This window comes from Carlito syrichta, unplaced genomic scaffold, assembly GCF_000164805.1.
Source record: "Carlito syrichta isolate Samal-C Ts95f unplaced genomic scaffold, Tarsius_syrichta-2.0.1 Scaffold302454, whole genome shotgun sequence".
NCBI classification, from domain to species: Eukaryota; Metazoa; Chordata; class Mammalia; order Primates; family Tarsiidae; genus Carlito; species Carlito syrichta.
The window spans coordinates 294248-313375 of NW_007246550.1; the positions used below are offsets into that span (position 1 = coordinate 294248).

Consider the following 19128-nt stretch of genomic DNA (forward strand, 5'->3'; position numbering starts at 1 on the left):
CTGGAGTGCAGTGGCCGCTCCCAGCCACCACAGCCTCGACCCACTGGGCTCTGGTGATCCTTCCACCTCAGCCTTCCGAGTAGCCGCAATTACAGGTGCATGCTACTACGCCCAGCTGATTTTTGATTTATTGTAGAGATGAGGTCTCGCTGCCCAGGCGGGTCTCGAACCCGTGGGCTCAGGCAATCCACTCACCTCAGCCTCCCAAAGGCGCGGGATTACAGGCTGAGCCGCCGAGCCCTGCGAGGTATAATTCTTAATTAGTAATTCTTAATAAGTATAATTCTATATGAAAATAGTTAAGTATAATATATTAAAGGTAGGTTTAATAGTTGACTGTTCTGACATCAATTGGACCTTTAATTGCTTAGAATAATTGCCAGGACTCCAATAAATTGTGATTAACGCCTCCTCGTAAGACCAGACCTGCAATTTTTTAGGAGGTTTCATTCTTGCAACCAGCCTTTCTTAGTTGAGCTCCTCATGAATTACAGAACATAGGAGATGACTGGAGTGATTGTTTCTTGATATTTCTAGTGATGGTGCATCACTGGTGCCCTTCTAGATCATGGAAAAGGTCATTCCATGCAGAGGATGCTGCCTTATCTTCTTTTGAATGCTAAGCTTTTAACTGATTTCCTCATTAAAAATTTGTTGCTTAGTAGTCTGGGCTGAACATTTTTTTTTTAACCTTGAATAGTGTATATACCATGAAGTAAGTTGTGTGGCAAACCTAAACTTATTCCATATGAAAATTGTTAAGTATAATTCTTACCTTTAAGGTAGAATTAATTGTTGAGTAATGTTGCTTTCTGTAGGTGCTGGGCTTGATGACTGGACTGGACTTCACTCATTTTTAGAAAGAAATTATCCAGTTTTAAGCCTGAGTGAAATGAATTTTCTTTATATGCCACTAATTCATAGTTTGAGTGTATTATGTAGCTCTTGGTATTTATTGTAAAGTGAAAGCCTTGTGATAGTTCATAGAAGCAAACTCTGTTATAAGTGAAAATGACTAATTTCTGGTAACCTCTTGGTTTTAAATAGTACAAGGCATTGCTTAAAAAAATAAAAGCAGTGTATGGTCTAACTTTTTCTCATTTTATAAGCATTGTTTTTTCCCCAGATTTTTTTGTCTTTCAAAAGACATCTTTCCACTGTGATCGGTACAAGTCTGACATAAAAATCACTGTTTGTAATTTGACAGTCACAGTTGGACAAAAGCCATTGCAACTGTAAAATGAGTAGAAAGCATGCTCTACCCACCATGCACTTGTTAGACTTTCTGCCTTCCCTGTTCTAATGAAGGTGAAATGTTTTCCACACTTGACACTGACAGTGTTGAAGGTTAAGCAGTCCCCTCACCCTTTCGGGCTTGGGATGGGACTTACAGCAAGTACCCACCTTCCCGTATGGCTTAGCCAAGATGCACGCATGCCCCCCCCTTGCTCACCTTTGACAAGGCTGGAAACGGGTCCCCAGATTTCCTTCCTTTGTCCCATGAGCAACAGGCTGTACTGCCGTCCTAGTCGATCAGTCAGAGCCAGATGCTTGTTAGCCATGCTTCCGTTCTCCCCTTCCTCCAGACCCCTGCACTTGGACCCGCCCTCAGCTTACCTCTCCCGGAACATGCTGCAGTGTGGGAGGCAGTCTTCAATCTGCTGTCCTCACCTCGTCCATGCAGCTGCATCCTCACACCTGCTCTTGCTGCTTTGTTTACCTCTTTCTGTAAAAGAAACACCCTTTTTGCCTAATTCCTAAGATACCGTGGCCCTTGGGATCACTGTTGCAGCTGGCTCCCCCGTTATAGTGGCCTTCTGAATGAAGGCTTTTTATTAAGTTCAGATTTTTTTTTTTAATTGGATAGTATTTTCCCACTCCCGGCTGTTGTATCATTTCTCAGTACACTTCACCAAGCTTGCATGTCTCTAGTCTGTTTAAGTCTTTATTCCATTCTCTACCTTTTCTAAGCCTCCTGCTGGCATCTCTCATTTCTCTTCAGGCTGTATCTCTGCTCCAGCCGGACCTGTTTGTTGCTGGCTAGAACAAAGATGGCCAGATGTGCCATGTGACGGAAGCCCCGTCCACAGAGCCTTCACTTTCCTGTCTCCACCTTGTTTTCCAGGTGGGACAGCTATAGGACTCTCGGCAGGAAACCACAGACTCCTGGTGTTGAAACAATTTACTGTAAATATTTTACTTTATAGAAAAGTTGCAAGAATAAGAATAGCATAATTACTTTTAACCCAGAATTTGAGAGTAAGTTGGATGTCATGGCCTTCTCTACTAAATTATTTAGTGTGTATTTCCTAAGAATAAGAATGTTTTCTTATAGCAATTTCAGAAGATTTAACATTGATTCAGTAATCTGCATTTTATATTCCAGATTGTGAATTGACCCAATAATGTCCTTAACAGCGTTCTTATTCTCCAGTGCAGAATCTAGTTTAGGTCCAAGTACTGTATTTAATGGCTATGTTGCTCTTATTTCCTATATTCTGGAACAAACCCATAGCCTTTTCTTGTCTTTTATGACATTCCTATTTTTGAAGAACCCAGTCCCCCTTTTGTTGGTTTTATGAGACAGTTTCTCACCCTGGATGTGTGTGGCGTTCTTTATGATTAGATCTAGCTATGCATTTTGTCCAGAAATGATGTGATGGTTGTGTCCTTCTGAAGGTGTGGCATCTGGAGGTGCCTGATTTCCTTCTACCTTTCACTGGCAGTGTTAATTTTGGTCGCCCAATTCATGCGTTGTCTGATTTTCCCACTGTTAGTCAGCGGTTTCCCCCCACGGCTGATAAGTAATCCATGGGGAGATACTTTAAGATCATGCCAACGTCCTACTCCTTATCAGCGTTTCCTTCTAGATTTAGCATCTGTTGGTGGTTCTTGCCTGAAGTATTCTGTTCCTCAGTGGTTGCCAGTTGGTAATTTTCTCCTGGCTCCAGCCTACTTCCATATCTAACAGTCGGGACTAGGCGTTCTATTGTATTTTCAGCAGGATTTATAGATTCCTTTTTTTTCCCTCAGTGGTCTATAGTTAATCGTTACAGTCTTTTAATTATTTTTGTGCACCTGTTTCCTTGTGACATGCTTCCACTGGGGTTATTTATTTATTTAGCAATTCCTCACTTTCTGGCAAAACAGTAAGATCTCGTATGTTCATTCTGCCTCAGTCCTGGGAGCAGCCTTTTCTCCTGGGAGCCTGATCTACTGGGGAATGGTGTTAGAGACCAAGACCCTGGTGCTCGTTGTGCTCAGTGCTTCCAGGCATCTCAGCAGGCAGTGTATTTTTTCAGAGGCCTTCCTGCTGGAAGGGGGAGATGGCTAACTGATCTGAAGTTTCTTTCCGCCCCAAGCATCTCATCTTAGAGCGCAGTAGGATTTGGCATCTTCCAAGAGGATTAAGAATAGAAATGCCTAAGATCCGCTCTGTGCTGAGTGAGCTGATGCTTCATGGACGAGTGGTTTGAGGCCGTCCCTCTCAGCGCAGAACTCTTGCACTTGCGTATTCTAAGTGCAGGACCCTCTGCCACAGCCAGAACTTGGCTGTGGGAACATAGCTTCTCCTGGCGCTTCGCCTTTCATAATGCAGTTGACCCATGAACCACGTGGGTTTGAGCTGCACAGGTCTGCTTGCATATGGTTTTTCTTTAGAATAATTTTATTGAAAAATTTTTGGAAACTTGGGATTATTTGGAAAAACTCACGGAAGAACCACATAGCCTAGAAATACATGGGAAAAGTTAAGAGAAAGTTAGGTATGTCATGAATGTGTAAAATACATATAGATACTAGTCTATTTTATAATTTATTACCAAAAAATATATAAATCTATTATAAAGTGTTGCAATGTATCAGAATTCTTATGCACACCCTTATAGATCTCACATGGTGCTATTTTCAGACATAATGTAAATATACAGTTTCAGTTTGAATCATATCTGCATAAGATTAACTGCAGTACATACTGTACCACTGTAATAATTTCCTAACCCCCCTTCCTGCTGTTGAGGTGAGCTCAAGCATTGCGAGTATCTGCTTAAAGTGCCGTGCTGTGCTCCTCATCTCTGGGTGAGCAGTTCGTCTCTCCAGCAAACACATCACAGTGAAAAGTGATCTCGCGGTTCTTGTGTTTTTCATCTTGTCTGTAAACCTCGAATTCAACATTGAGGACCCCATGTGGAGGGCACTGGAGATTTAGGAAGTGCTCCCAGGAAGCAGAGGCGTCATGACGTTATGGGAACAAGTTGAGCTGCTTGAGTGTCCCCTAGACAGAGTCTGTAGCTCGGTATCCTGCCCTTCCGGGGTCAACGGATCCAGCATAAGGACTACTGTAGAAAGAGAAAAGGACACCGTGAAACTGCTGCTGCATCTGCACCAGCAGACACAGAAACCTTGTGCTTTTTGCAAAATACTTTTTTCTCCTGAAAATGCAACTAGTGTGTTGGTGCAGGATTGCCGTGGGAAAGACCTGCCTATAGACTCTGATGTGATTTGAGAAAAAACAAAGTCATTAAGTGACCACTTGAGGCAAATGGGAAGCGAAGGGTCTCAAGTTGGGGAGTTTAATGCCAGCAAAGGATGGTTTGATAATTTTAGAAAGAAGTTTGTCTTCAAAAATGTCGGGATAACAGGAAAAGTAGATTCTGCTGACCAGGAGGAGCAGACAAGTTCCCAGACCCAGAAAATCACAGGGAGAAGGGCTATCTGCCCGAAGAGGTTTTAACACGAATAGGACGAAAGTGCCTTGCTCTAGGTGCAAGCAAAAGCCTCAGAGGACCTGTCTTAGTCAGGCAGAGGAACAAGCCTAAGGATCAAGGCAGAAGTGATGGGCTGCCTCGACTGTCCTGCACACTGCCAAGTGGGTTCCTCATCAGGACTGCCCTCGCCACAAAACCGCTGCCCCCTCGAGCCTTGGAGGGGAAGACAAACCCCAGCAGCCAGTCTTCTGGTTGTACGATGGGGCGGCCTGGACAGTGAGAGCCTTTGTTCTGAAGTCAGAAGTACCGTGGCCGTAAGGGACAACCTTTCAAAGTTTTTTGCTTATCAGACAATGCCCCTAGCCTCCCATAACCATGTGAGTTCAGCACCAATTCAGGGTGTAGGAGTGTACTGGCCCCAAACACAAAATCTCTAATCAGCCTCTGGATTAGGGAATCATAGGCTCTTGAAGCCTCGTTACACAAGATGCTCCATGGAAAAGACTTTTCAGTGCTGGTGACAAGAACCCCGTAGGGAACCTCATGAGAGTCTGGGAAGATCGCCTCATTGAAGATGACATTGCTGTCATAGAAAAGGCTGTGAAAACTGTCAAACCTGAAATAGCAAATGCCTGCAGAAGAAAGCTATGTCCAGACAGTGCGTGACTTCACAGGATTTACAGCAAAGTTAATCCAGGAAATCTTGAAAGGGATTGTAGTTATGGCAATAAAAGGTAAGGGCAAAGGATTTCGAGGTAAGGATCTTGAAGAAATTCAAGAGCTGGTAGACAGCACACCAGAGGAATTCATGGCAGACGTCCTGATGGTGATGAGAGCTTCCAGCCAGTGCCCGACGATGAGCAAGAAGATGGAGAAGAGCAGTGCCAGGAACAAACTGACATCAGACGGTCTGCAGGCTTGCTTCTGACTTCTGAAGACCCTTCTGTGTTGTAGGTGCTGAAGCTAAGGCAAATGGTAGAAGAAGTGGTACCTTGTGGGCCGTTTTGGAGAAATGAAAACGTCAGACAGAAGTTATGTGTGTCTCTGTGAAGTGTCACCAAGTATGCCTGCCTCTCCTGCCCCGCTCACTGCCTCCACCCCCCAGGCAGCAAGGCCAACCCCTCTTCTGTTTATTTCTCCTCCTCAGCCTCCTCAGCGGGAAGACGATGAGGATGAGACACATATGCTTTTCCACTTTTGCTTAATAGTAAATGTATTTTCTCTTCTCCAGCTTACATTATTGTGAGAAGAGAGTCTACAATACCTATAACGTACAAACTGTGTTAATTGTCTCTTTATGTTACTGGTAAGACTCCTGGTCAACAGTAGGCCACTGGTAGCCAAGTTTTGCCGATTTTTGACTGTATGAGGGGTTGGTGCCCCTAACCGCCACGTTTAGAGGTCAGCTGTATGATACTCTCATGGAGTGGCTGGGGATGGAGAGAGGAAGTGAGTAAAACAAGCTCATTTTGTTCGATAAAAGGTAGCCTGAAGCAATACCAGTAGACAGCTGTCTTTCTAGACCAGAGAATGAAATGTTGTAGCTTGAAACCTTAATGTGTCTCAGTAGTCTCCTGGGAAATGTGACACTTCTTAAAGAGCTCCTGTACCTTTTTTAAAGAATGTGGAATTCCAAGGCAGTGATCAACATCTCATCGTCAGCACTTGGCCTCCCCCTGTCATCTCACGATCTGTGCTTGATCACAACTCAGGTTTTCCTCTGGATCTCTTGCGCTGTGAGAGCCTTCTTGGCCTGGACCCTGCAACTTGCAGCAGAGTTCTGAACAAAAACTACACGCTGCTTGTCTCCATGGCGCCCCTCACCAACGAAATCCGGCCCGTCAGCAGCTGTACCCCTCAGGTAAAGGCCCTGGAAGGCCCACTTAGTAGTGCTGTCATGACGCCCCTCAGTTTTGCTCTCTTAATTCTCAGGTTGCAGATACCAAGTGTTGAAAACGCTAACCCAGAAAACAAAATTGTATTTTACGCTGTTGTAAGATGATATGTTTCATTTGTGAATATAATTGGTATATTTTGTTTTATGTATCATCTAGTATCTTTTGACAAGGTAAGTCAAAAATTGTATTCATGGGCAGAGTATTTCAATGAGAATGTTTTGGAATGCTCTAAGAAGGAAACTAAGAAGGAATAAGGTAGATGTAATCAGGAAAGACTAAACATTTAAGAAGTGGGGCAGTGACGCTCATTAAGTTGAAAAGAAAAGAGGGTACTTGAAAGCCAGAACTCTAGCTAACTTCACAATTTATATGTGGACATTTCTTGTCGTCTTTTACTGTTAAAAAGTGAGCTTAGTTGCGTGTATTTTTATATCTAGCAAGGAAGTTGTGGCCTGTCCCGTTTTCCAAGAGCAGGTACTCTGAGGCTGCTCTGCGGCATCCTCCCTGGTGTACCAGATCTGCAGGGCTTAATGCGGTGGACGAAAGCAAGGAATTCACGTGCCAAGTTGATCTTGTTGCCTCTGTTGTTCTGGCTGCCACAATGAGGTGCTATCCCCACACCAGATTTTGCCCTCTGCGTTCAACAGGAGATTTGCTTTAACCAAACTTTCAGAATGCTTATTTGTGAACTCCCTTCGCCTCTCCGCCTATTCCCTGACACAATCTGTAGGCATGGTGGGCGTCTGTGAACTGTCTGGATGGATGGTACAGTGGGTGGAGGGGCGGGTAGCCACTTTTGTGAAAAAACTGCATGGGACTAATGATAATCATAGCTAGCACTTTAATCCGGAGCTTATTCTGTGCCTGGTGCTATCGTAAACCTTTTTGAACAGCCTTACAACATCCGTGAGGTAGACATTTTATTGCTCTTTTATCTGTTGAGCAAAACGAGGCACAGAGAGCTTAAGTGGCTTTCTTAAGGTGAAGGGATGAAGCTGGGATTCAGAGCTAGGCAGTCGGCTCCAGTGTCCATGTTCTTAATTGCAGTGAAAAGAGGTACCTGACTTTCTTAACCAGAGTGTAAAATTGAAACTGTCTTAAGGAACCATTTAAGCAGCTTTTATAAGGGTAATCACAATTAGCGTTTATAAGAAACATTTGCTACAAAAAAGGTTCCTGTGCATGCATGTTTATTGCAGCACAATTCACAACAGCAGAAACCTGGAACCAACTGTACTGCCCATGGAAAGTGGACTAGATTAAGGAAAAAAAAGGTGGTACGTATACACAGTAGAATGTTATGCAGCCATAAAGAAGAACAAAATTATGAACTTTCAGCAACTTGGATGGTTTTAGAGTTTATTATACTCAGTGATTTATCACAGAAACCAAGAACTGAATACCACATGTTCTCACTTATAAGGGATCCTGAACATTAATCACAAAACTACAAGAGGGATTGGGTAGCAGGTCACTGCCAGGGAAGGGGGGGACATAACATCAGTGAGGGAACCTGATCCCAAAGCAGGCCCAAACTTTACCTGTCTGCACGCTGACCACTTCCGTACCTAATCCTGAATTTGTACTCTACATCTTTAAAATAAAAAGCAATCAATTAATTAATTAATGAGAATGCTAGATCACTTGTGAAGTGTGGTTTAATTAGATATGCATCATAACTTTATTTACCTTTGTTACGATTGTAGCATATTGGACCAGCTATCCCAGAAGTCAGTTCTGTATGGTTTAAACTGTACATTTATCATGTCACGGGACAGGGACCACCATCTCTTTTACTATCCAAAGGTACAAGACTCCGAAAACTGCCAGATATATTCCAGGTATGTGTGTGAGGTTTGGGCTTTTTGTTTTCTTTTTCTTGAGGAGGGTAGAGAGTGTGAGCAGGCTTATAGATGCCTTTCTTAGTTTTTTCCTTATTTCTCAATGCCACTTTATCTGTCATTCATTTATTTTCAATAGGGTTATGATCGATTGCTAATAACATCTTGGGGTCATGATCCCGGTGTAGTTCCCACGTCAAACGTCCTCACGATGTTGAATGATGCTTTAACACATTCTGCGGTTTTAATTCAGGTACAGTTTACCTCATTTGAAACAGCCAGTTTTCCATCTTTGTCATAAACTTGTAATCTGCTCAGCTTTCTATTGAGTTGCAATCAGACGTCAAGAAAACCGAAGCATAAGGAACCAGAGATCTGGGTTTTATTCCTGGTGTTTTGGCTGTGAGGAAGTAGAGACAGCATGACCTGGAAGTTAGATGTGAATTTGAATCCCATCCCCTGCTAGCTGTGTGGCCACTGTTCTTCTTTCTTTTTTTTTGAGTTGGAGTCTCACTCTGTCGCCCAGACTGGAGTGGAGTGGGCCGCTCCTCGCCCTGCTGGACTCCGGCAATCCTTCCGCCTCAGCCTTCCAAGTAGCCGGAACTACAGGCATGTGCTCCCACGCCTGGCTGATTTTTTGATTTATTGTAGAGATGAGGTCTTGCTGCCCAGGTGGGTCTTGAACCCACGGGCTCAGGCAATTACAGGCGCGGGATTACAGGCTGAGCACCGAGCCCGGCTGTTCTTCTTTCTAATTGAAGCTTTACAGTGGTTCCTTTGTTATTTGACGGGGGTATGCTCCAGGACCCCCAGCGGGTGCTTGAAACCGCAGATGGTACCGAACCCTGTGTGTACTGTTTTTCCTGTGCATACACACCTATGATGAAGCTTAATTTATGAATTGGGCACAGTAAGAGATTAACGACAGTAATGATAAAATAGACCAATTATAACAACGTACTGTAATAAGACAGAGCCTCCCATTGTATAGTACTCACCTAGTTTCAGACTGTGGTTGACCACAGGTGACCGAAACCGCGGATAAGCGGAGACCACTGTATTATGAGATAGTTCACAGACCACATAGCTCACCAGTTTGCACACTGTCCGAGTCAGCAGTGGTTAGCATTTTAGCAGGTATACACAGCCGTCCCCACACTCAGTTTCCTCGTCTCAGAAGGGCAGTCTGCCCACCAGCCGTCACTCCCTGATCTCTTTCCTGCCACTTCTCCCCCAGCGTTAAACAGTGCCGCTCTGCGTGCTGTCTCGGGCTTTGCCTCGTCTGGGCATTTATGCGCGTGGACTCACGTGACACGTGGCCTTTGGTGACTGGCTTCTTTAGCATGATGCATTCAAGGCTTGGCATGTTGTAATGTGTATCAGTGCTTCGTTCCCTTTCGTGGCCAAATTATGTCGCTGTTGTGTGGATCGACGCATTTTGTTTATCTGCTCATCAGTTGATGGCCGTCTGACTTGTTTCACCTTTTGACTATTGTGAACAATGCTGTTCTTCACATTTGTGCAAGTTTTTGTGTGGACGTATGTTTTCATTTGTGTGGCTGTATAGTTAGGGATGGAATTGTTGCGTCATGGTAGCTCTGTGTTTAACCGTTTAAGAGATCTCCGGACTGTTTGCAAAGTGACTGCATCATCTTGCATTCCTGCCAGCCCTTGGGATTATCTGACTTTTAATTACTTTAGTGAGTATGAAGTGGTATCTCATCATAATTTTGATTTGCATAACATTAGTCTCTTTTCGTGTGTTTATTGGGCTGTGTGACATTTGGTGATACTCTTTACACTTTGAAGTGGAGATGGTAGTGTCTGCTGTGTAATAACAGAAAATGGTAGCAGCTGAAGGTGAAGTAGGCTGTTGAATTCTCATGGACTTGTGGAAGTGAAATGAGAAGGTGCGTGTGACGCGCGTAGCGTGCTTTCTGGCAACAGTAGCTTTTCAGTAAAGGTTTCATTTATTTACTCATCTAGCAGTTGAGTGAGCCCTATTCCGTGCTAGCTAATACAGTATGCAATGAGACACGGCCTCGTCTTCGTGGACTTTAAGGATGGAGGGAGAGTTGAATAAGCAGTTAGTTCCGTTTCGCTTCGTGTGGAATAGAGTTGTGTGCAATGGAGGAAGTCGAGAGGGGTGCCTGCCAGCCAGCCTTGGGGCGGAGAGGAGGACCGGGGGATGTGCCTCGGAGACAGTGAGAGGGCCTGGCCGGGTGAGGGGCCCTCTTGGTAGCTCTCTGGGCAGGGAGCCTTTCTGTCTTCTTCGCTCCTGCTTCCCTAGTGCCTCACAGTGCTTGGTTCGCAGGGCTCGTCCAGTTCGGGTTTGTTGAATGGATGAGCAGGGACATGCAGTTGTGCGTCGTATGCCAGGGCTTCTAAGCTGTCTCTGGCTTCTGAGGGGTGAGTTGGAGTGCAGTGGGATCGTGGTCAGACTAGAGAGCGGACCCTGGGTGAGCGTGCCTTAGACTTCCTCTGCAGGTGGGCGGCAGCACCTAGAAGTGCCAGCAGGGGAGAGCAGGCCAGAGGCATCTTGGGACTCTGCTGGAGGGGGCTGTTGAGGACCTATGGGATCAGGGGAGATGCCTGACGCGCGAGGACTGTTAGGACTGGGAGGAGAGCGTGCAGGTGCCAAGTGAGAGACACAGGGAGCCCAGATCAGGCGGGAACTGAGAGGAAGAAGCAGATTGAACCACTACCACGGTGCACAGTGAGTGGATCGAGCAGCATCAGAGGAGGGTGTGGGAAGGGGAGATGGTTCCAGGGTGTTTGGCTCATGAAGGAAGGTGGTGCTGTCACTCCTTGGAGAGCGCAGGAGGGAGAGCCGGTTGTGGGGCAGTGACATTTTGTAAGCGTGCTGAGAATGAGGTGCCCGTGGACAACAGGGGCAAAGAGGCACGGGAAATTTTCTGAAGTTCACACGAGAGGCTGGACAAGAGATGAAACCCTGAGAGGATGAAATAGTAGGGGTAGTGGTGGGACGAAACGTGATAGAGTGGGCTAGACAGCAGCATATGTCAGGCTGCTTCAATTCAGATCTTGGCTCCACCATTTCCTAGTCATTGTGGGCAAGCTAGAGCCTGCTTTTAAAGAGTTAAGGAGTTTTGCTTTTGCTGAAAAAGAATACCCCCTTTATTAAACTTTATGAAAAAAATTCACCTTGCTGGAATTTTAAACATATTAAGATTTTGATTGAAATCATGATTTTATTGCAGCCATCTGGTTTAGATTAAATCATAAATCGATCAGTGCCATAGAAGGAAGCTGTCAGAAATACATTCAGATTGCTCTGTGGCAGGAGTCCACAACCCTCAGGCCGTGGACCAGTATCGGTCCATGGCCTGTTTAGAACCAGGCCGCGCAGCAGTAGGTGAGCGGTTGACAAGTGGAGCTCCACCTTCTGTCCAAATCAGTGGTGGCATCAGATTCTCATAGGAGCACGAACCCTATTGTGAACTGCACACGTGAGAGGTCGAGGCCGCCCACGCCTTATGAGACTCTAATGCCCGGTGATCCCCCACTCCCTCATTCGTGGAAAAATTGCCTTCCCCAAAACCAGTCCCTGATGCAGAAGGGTTGGGGACTACTGCTCTGTGGAACACAAGAGTGATTTCTCTTAGGTATATCAGGTCTCCTGAATTCACGTTGTGTTGGGCCTCTTGTAAGGGAAGGATTGATAAGTTTTCAGTGTTAACTTAGATTTCCATCATGAATGGCACTTAATACGTGTAAACATAAACTCTTCATGATTGTTGTTATTATGCAACTGTGAACTCAAATCAAACTCAACATTTAAATACTTAAAGCAGAGCTTTAAAACAAGCCAGATTCAAATGAACATAACTGAATTCAATGAGTGAAACGTAAGTTATCATTTCTAGCATGAGAGTTAGGTGGGAGGATTTTTAAAAATTAATTTTTGAGTTAATGGTGCAATGTCACATGATTAAAAATAACACGCTGTTAGAAGATGTGCAGAGAAAAACATCAGTCCCCTTCCAGCCTGTCTCTCCTCGAGATCAGATGATCTCCCTGTTAGTTTCTGCTGTCCTTCTAGAGGCTCTTTATGTGTATGCAAGTAGTCGACACTGATGTGCCCTTGCTTACTGCATGTAGCGATTGTGGGGGGGCCTTTCCATTTCGGTTCTGGAGAGAGTCCTCTTTCTTTTTTGCAGCTGATTGAGAATATGTACACGTATTGTATGTATGCATGTATGTAGGAGTTGGGGTTTCATTCTGTCACCCAGGCTGGAGTGCAGTGGCGTGATCATAGCTCATCGCAGCCTTGAACTCCTGGGCTCAGGCGATCCTCCTGCCTCAGCTTCTGTCGTAGCTGGGACTACGCACACCATTGCGCCTAGCTCAGATTTTTTTGTTGTTCTCACTATGTTGCCTAGGCTAACTCGAACTCCTGGGCCCAAGCATTCCTCCTACCTCAGCCTTTGAAAGTGCTGGGATTACAGGTGTGAGTCACCCCACCCAGCTGATTTTGGTTGTTTCCAGTGATATGTAATTATAATATTGCAGCAAGTAACTTTGAACATGGGTTACTTCAGTGCAGGGTTTTGAGCTTGGCATCCTAGTCTGTGGTATGCCTTGTGGGTATGGGAATTCCTCCGCTGCTTTCTCCTTCAGAGCCCTAGCTTGCTCCTGCTGACTTCACCCTGTCTTCCCTTGCTAGCACCTGGTCTACCTATTAAGTCGACCTCCCTGCTTTCATTGGCCTGTATACTTGATGTGAGAAATATTGCTAATTAACGTTGTTAATATACACATAAGATTGTCATTGCTTGCTGTAGAAAAGTAGAAGATTGTTGAATGCATTTTGATGGAGTGTTGATGTGGAATATATCATCATCATCAAATGACGGTCCTATTTGTTGTTTGAATGTCTGTTATTGACATGGGGGTTTCTCGTGTGCCTCGTAACGTTGTTTCTTTATGTTTAGGGACACGGTTTGCATGGGATAGGAGAAACTGTTCATATACCATTTCCATTTGATGAAACAGAGCTACAAGGAGGTAACTTTTAAATTGCATCCATTGACTTAATCATGTCAGGGATTTTTTTTTTTTTTTTTGAGTTGGAGTCTCACTCTGCCGCCCAGACTGGAGTGCAGTGGCCGCTCCCGGCCACCGCAGCCTCACCTGCTGGGCTCCGGTGATCCTTCCGCCTTAGCCTTCCGAGTAGCCGGAATTACAGGCATGTGCTACCACGCCTGGCTGATTTTTTGATTTATTGTAGAGATGAGGTCTCACTGCCCAGGCGGGTCTGGAACCCGCGGGCTCAGGCAATCCACTCACCTCAGCCTCCCAAAGGCGCAGGATGACAGGCTGAGCCACCGAGCCTGGCCTCATGTCAGGGATTTTGTGGGAAACATGGTAGGAAGTGAATTCTGAAAATGTTTAAGTACTATTTGCTTACCATTCTGCTATGAGAGTGTTGTAAAAGGTGGGGTTTGTTTTTTTTTGTTTTGACGTGTGCTTCCTCCACAAAGAATGGAAGGAATAAGCCCCTTTGGGCTCCTTGGAAGAGTACTTGTCGGAGAGGAAGAATAGCCAGACTCATGCTGGGAGTCAGATGTGCTCTTCTGCCTGCTGTGAATAAGTAGGTACAAAGTCGGGAGGAGTTTTCTCTCCCTCCCCAGATGGCTCCTATTCAGAAAGGAGTACTTCTCTCCCATTTACTTCTCCAACACTTTAAAATTCTAAAGAAAAAATAGCTGTTTACCTGCAGATAGTGACAGCAGAATCTTGAAATTTATGAAATCTCATGAACTGATGAGTGGATCCCTTGCCCTGGGAGATTATTGCCTGGATTATTAAAAAGAGGCATCTTCACATGCGGGTCTAGGGCACCTTTCTCTTTGCAAGTTCACCTATTTATGAGAACTTGAACTAATAGCTAGATAATTTAGGCGTATGATTTCAAGTACAGTGTTAGCTTTAGCTTCAATAAGAATAACTTTGCTTCTCTTAAATTAAAAACTATACAACTTGTGTGTGGTACATTTCTTGATAGAAGCCATCAAGTAAGTATTCCAGGCAGAATAGAAGCACGAAGAGGAGCCTAAGGAGTCTGCCCACTGACTGACCCGCTTGCTCACTCGGCAGGCTCCTTGTTTGCAGCTGCCTCCCGAAGGTTGTAGACTGTTACATGAGCATCATTCTCTTGCATTCACATGCGTTTCCTCATTGGAAGCAGTCTTGATAAAGTATAAAAGTAGTTCTAGGAGTTGCTGAATAGAGACTGGCATATTTGCGCTGTTGGTGCTGTGTTATGTTGCAAAACCACTAACGTGGTGTCAACTCTTCATTCTTAGAGTTCACTCGTGGCAGTATGGGCGTTCATGAAGCATTGCAAACGTTAAGAAACAAAGTGGACTTGCAGCACTTCTGTGGCTACGTCACCATGCTGAATGCTTCCAGCCAGCTTGCCAGCAGAAAACTCAGTGATGCTTCTGATGAGAGAGGTTAGCCAGCGGCTGGTTTCTTGGAATGAAGATCACTGGTTTTGAGTTTTGCATGATTTTATATATAAAAAGCAGCAGACCTATGTGGGGATGCCAAATTAGTTGATATCTGATGCTCTTTCACTGAAGGATGAGAAAATACTTTGTAACGTCGTTTGGACAAAATCAGTTGCTCAAATGGAGAAAACAGTGGAATACAGAGTGGTCCTGGGGTTTTGCCCTTTACGTCATGTGTTCATAGGCTTTAGATTAAGTCAGCCTCATGGGTGATGGCTTCAGAATTCAAGTCTCTCTATGAAAATGTTTCCAAGATAGACTTAGTGTTTTTCCCTTTCAGCTTTTCTCTGTCAAAGGCCCGTTGTCTGAGTGACCCAGACCCCAAATCTTATCTCTGTCTCGTCCTCCTCTTTTATCCTCTGTGTGCAGTTGGTTTCCAAGTCTGTGAATGAGACTTTAGGAATGTCTCTCATATCCTTTCCTTCCTCTCTCCCTCTGTAAGTGCCCCGTAGTTGCAAATCTAGTCTGGGTCTTGACAGCTTAGACGTGTTGTCCTGCAGCCACTTCCTGCGTGGCCGTCCTGACCTGTCCTTTCAGTCTCCAGTCTGGCCTCCCTGTTGGTAACAGCTAACTTCTCTTGGACGCCACTTTTTCTTTTTAATGGAAGGTTCATCTCCACATCACCTTCTCATGTTTATGGAATGTTTCTGCATCATACTGGCTTGCATGGGGCTTTGGGTACCATGGTGCCAGCTCTTGTTCACTGGCCCTGGGTGACCTTTCAGTTCAAGTGTCTGCCATTGACTGACAATATCACATGAGCCTCTTAGTTTGAAATCCTGAGGAAATGTGATCGACTACTAGCCATCTGGTGGATTGGATCGGCTTCCCTTGAAGTAGACTTCTGCTCCTGGGTCATTTGTCTCTGGCCACTTTTAATAGCTGACTACCAGATCTTGCAGGGACATTTTCTGGAAAAGAGGACGGACCGTGGCTTAAGTCAGTCATTTCAAAGAGTGTCTACTACCTTTTTTTATGTCATTCATTCCACAAACAGTTATGGACCACTTGCTTAGGTGCTGGGGATGCATATATATTAGTGAGATCCAGTCTTATTCCAAGGATCCAAGCCCTAGAAGGGGAGACAAGCGAGTTAGCCTAGAGTGTGGAGCGAATGACTGTGGTAGAAGTCTGCTAATGCACCCAGGAAAGCACATCTCAGCCCAGCTGAGCTGCCAGAGAAAGCCTTGAGAGAAACTGGCTTTCTAGCTGGGTTTGGAAAATGGGAGTCAGGTAGGCAAAAGACAAGGTTTGTTCTAGGCAAAAGACGAGAGTTGTTTTTTTTGGTGGGTGGCAGCCTTTCACAGGGAGGGAATTAAGAACAGTAGGTCACTGTGGCCACAAGAAAGGATTTATTGCAAGATGTTAGAAGAGCTCATGTGTGGAAAGATATGAGGTGTCGGAAAAGAATTTTGAAGCGTAGTTGCCTGTTTGTGTCCACAGGGACAGACATGGCTTTGGTAATGATCTAGGCAAAAGTCTAAACCTGTGTCCTGCTGTTTGAATTTTGATGTCTTCAGGCCAGTCTCTCCATCTCAGCACTATTTGCATCTTGAGCTGGATCAATCTCGGTTGTGGAGGGTGGTCCTGTGTGGCAGGATATTTGGCATCCACAGATGTGAATAGCATCCCCGTCCCTGTTCATGGCCCTTGGGGTCAGAACCTTTGCTGTAGGCCAAAGAGTATTCATTTTCCCCATCAGCATTGCTATTGCCTGAAGTTCTCTCTCTGTTAGGACTGATTTATTGACAACGTGTAATGGCTAGAATCCTAATATCATGTGTGTCCTTTCATTCTAAGGAGAACCTGATTTAGCTTCAGGCTCAGATGTAAATGGGAGCACAGAGTCATTTGAAATGGTCATTGAGGAAGCAGCTGTAGATTCAGCGACAAAGCAAAATTCTGGTAAGGTGCTACAAATTCTTCACAATATTATTAGACTAGTTTCTGAGGTTTAACTTTTCTGTTAAGACATTTTTATGTCATCTGTCTGTTCTTGTTACCCATAGTATACTTTTTGATAAGTGTTTTCTAGGAAACCTTTTATATACTTAAATTAACAATTGATGTATTATAGAATTATGACTTGAAAATAATTTCATTGCTGTGATAAATATTTGGATTCATCCTCTCATTTTGCAGATGTCTTATAGTAGTCTCTTTTTTGGGCAAGTGACTACTTTGAACATTTGACCAAAGCTTTACACTTTCTTTCCAGACACATGTGCACACTCACAAGACATACCGTCCTGTTTCAGAGAGTAGCTGGCCGCCTTGAGCCCCTCCGCCTCCCACCAAGCCCATTGGTGGGTATCACTGAGGCTGGAGGATTCCATGAGCCTCAGGCTAAGAGGCCCTCATCATTCACGTAACACATAAAGATAGTTGCCTGTGATTCAAAAGATACGGTGATGTGTTCTTTCTTAGGTGCCACCACAGAAGCAGACTGGGTTCCTCTTGAGCTGTGCTTTGGAATTCCACTCTTCAGTTCTGAATTAAACCGGAAAGTTTGCAGGAAAATTGCTACACATGGCCTTTGCAGCAAGGAGAGGTGAGGTTCATGTTCACTCTTGTCTTTCCCTTTGCTTGATTTTTAAGCTGTCAGTGAGCACTTAACTACACCTTGCATTCTTTCATTCTACACGTGAACATAGTTATTGCCCTGTTTGTTGATTGCATGAAGATTGCTAGCTTAAGGGTTTTGCTGTATCTTTCAATACAGTAGATTAGAAGTGAGTCACAAGCAAACATTTTGGGCGATGTTTTGGTTGATTTTATTGACTCCACTGCCCAGGTTTGGTGGGGGTGTGGTGAAATGAGCACGTGCGTGTGGCGTGGAGCCTAGGCCTCTAGGTATGGCTGTGTCTGTGGAAGATTCCTCTGCGCACTTCCCTTGCTCGTAACACACACACACACACACACTCAGATTCTCTTACGCTAAGGGTGATTGTCTCTCGTGGTGGCATTATGGCGATTCTCCAGAATTTTTTTCACTCTCTACATTTTCTAAATTGTCTTGTGTTACTTTTCGGAGGTGACACGTAGGATTTTCTTATGTGCTAGCTCTGATCCACCAGGAGTGACTGCTGAGAGGTGTGCTGTAAAGGTTCTGAGACAAGCTGGGGTTGGCAGGGAGGAATGCATTGCTGAATCTAGTTGTCACAACAGGTGACTTGGAGGGGTGATATCCACACATCTCCTCGACTTCATTTAGGAAAAAAAACTGAATAACAATTCATTTAATTGGCTTCATGTAGCTCGTATCAGAAAAGTAAAAGCACTCTACTGACAATTTTACAGCTATTCTCTGAAAATAACATACTATACAAGGGGGAACCCCAAAACCTGGAATATATTTATAAAAGAGTGTGTATTGATTCTTACATGTTTAAACTTCAGTCACCTTCAAAGTGCTCTCTGTGTGCTACATACACCCACCAACATGCCTTTCCACTGCTCAGAACAGTTTTTGAACTTGTTCATTTTGTGCCTTTTAGTGCTTCTGCTTTTTTTTTTTTTTGGTCTCACCTCTTCCAATGGGCAAAACGTTCCCCTTTGAGGACTTTTTTCACCTGGGGAAATAAAAAAAAAGTTGCGCAGAGAGAGGGGTGGTGAATAGGGAGGGTGGGTCACAGGGGTCATGCCGTTTTTCGTCGAAAACTGCTGAACACTCAGCCTGGTGTGGGCAGGTGCGCTTGTAAGTTAACGATCACGAAACGGACAAATTCACTGAAAGCATCTCAAAAACATCCACCGAAGTCGAACACAGCCTCTCACAACCACACTAGCTGGTCTGCGGATGCCAGTGGGTTCCTCGAACACTTGCCCAGTGAGGGGAAGCCTGTACTACGAGCGACCTGCCTGCCCACTAAAAGATAGTTCCGGGTTCCCCCCCCATATATGAATAAAAAGTAGAAATACTATAAAACTTTAAAGATTGCCACTATAGTTTTTATTGATTTACATATTTGAAAACTATTTCATTTAGGCAGGTTGATTCTTGTTACATGTGTCTGACTGTTTTATCAGGTTGTCTTTTAAAGCTACTTTGACTGTTTAAAGCTTGTGTCCTGGCTAGCCGGGCTCGGTGGCTCAGCCCGTAATCCCGCGCCTTTGGGAGGCTGAGGTGAGTGGATGGCCTGAGCCC

General features: G+C 44.7%; 1 protein-coding gene across 3 annotated transcripts in view; it reads left to right on the forward strand.

The window, feature by feature from the left end:
• FAM91A1 (family with sequence similarity 91 member A1) overlaps positions 1-19128 on the forward strand; it is a 43669-nt gene that overhangs the window by 19129 nt on the left and 5412 nt on the right. For all 3 annotated transcript variants that reach the window (XM_021711699.1, XM_021711698.1, XM_021711700.1), the window contains 7 exons: positions 6419-6567; positions 8311-8445; positions 8585-8698; positions 13401-13473; positions 14775-14924; positions 16782-16886; positions 17409-17532. In XM_021711699.1, the coding sequence (XP_021567374.1) occupies positions 6419-6567; positions 8311-8445; positions 8585-8698; positions 13401-13473; positions 14775-14924; positions 16782-16886; positions 17409-17532 (850 nt within the window). The remainder of the gene's footprint in view (positions 1-6418; positions 6568-8310; positions 8446-8584; positions 8699-13400; positions 13474-14774; positions 14925-16781; positions 16887-17408; positions 17533-19128) is intronic.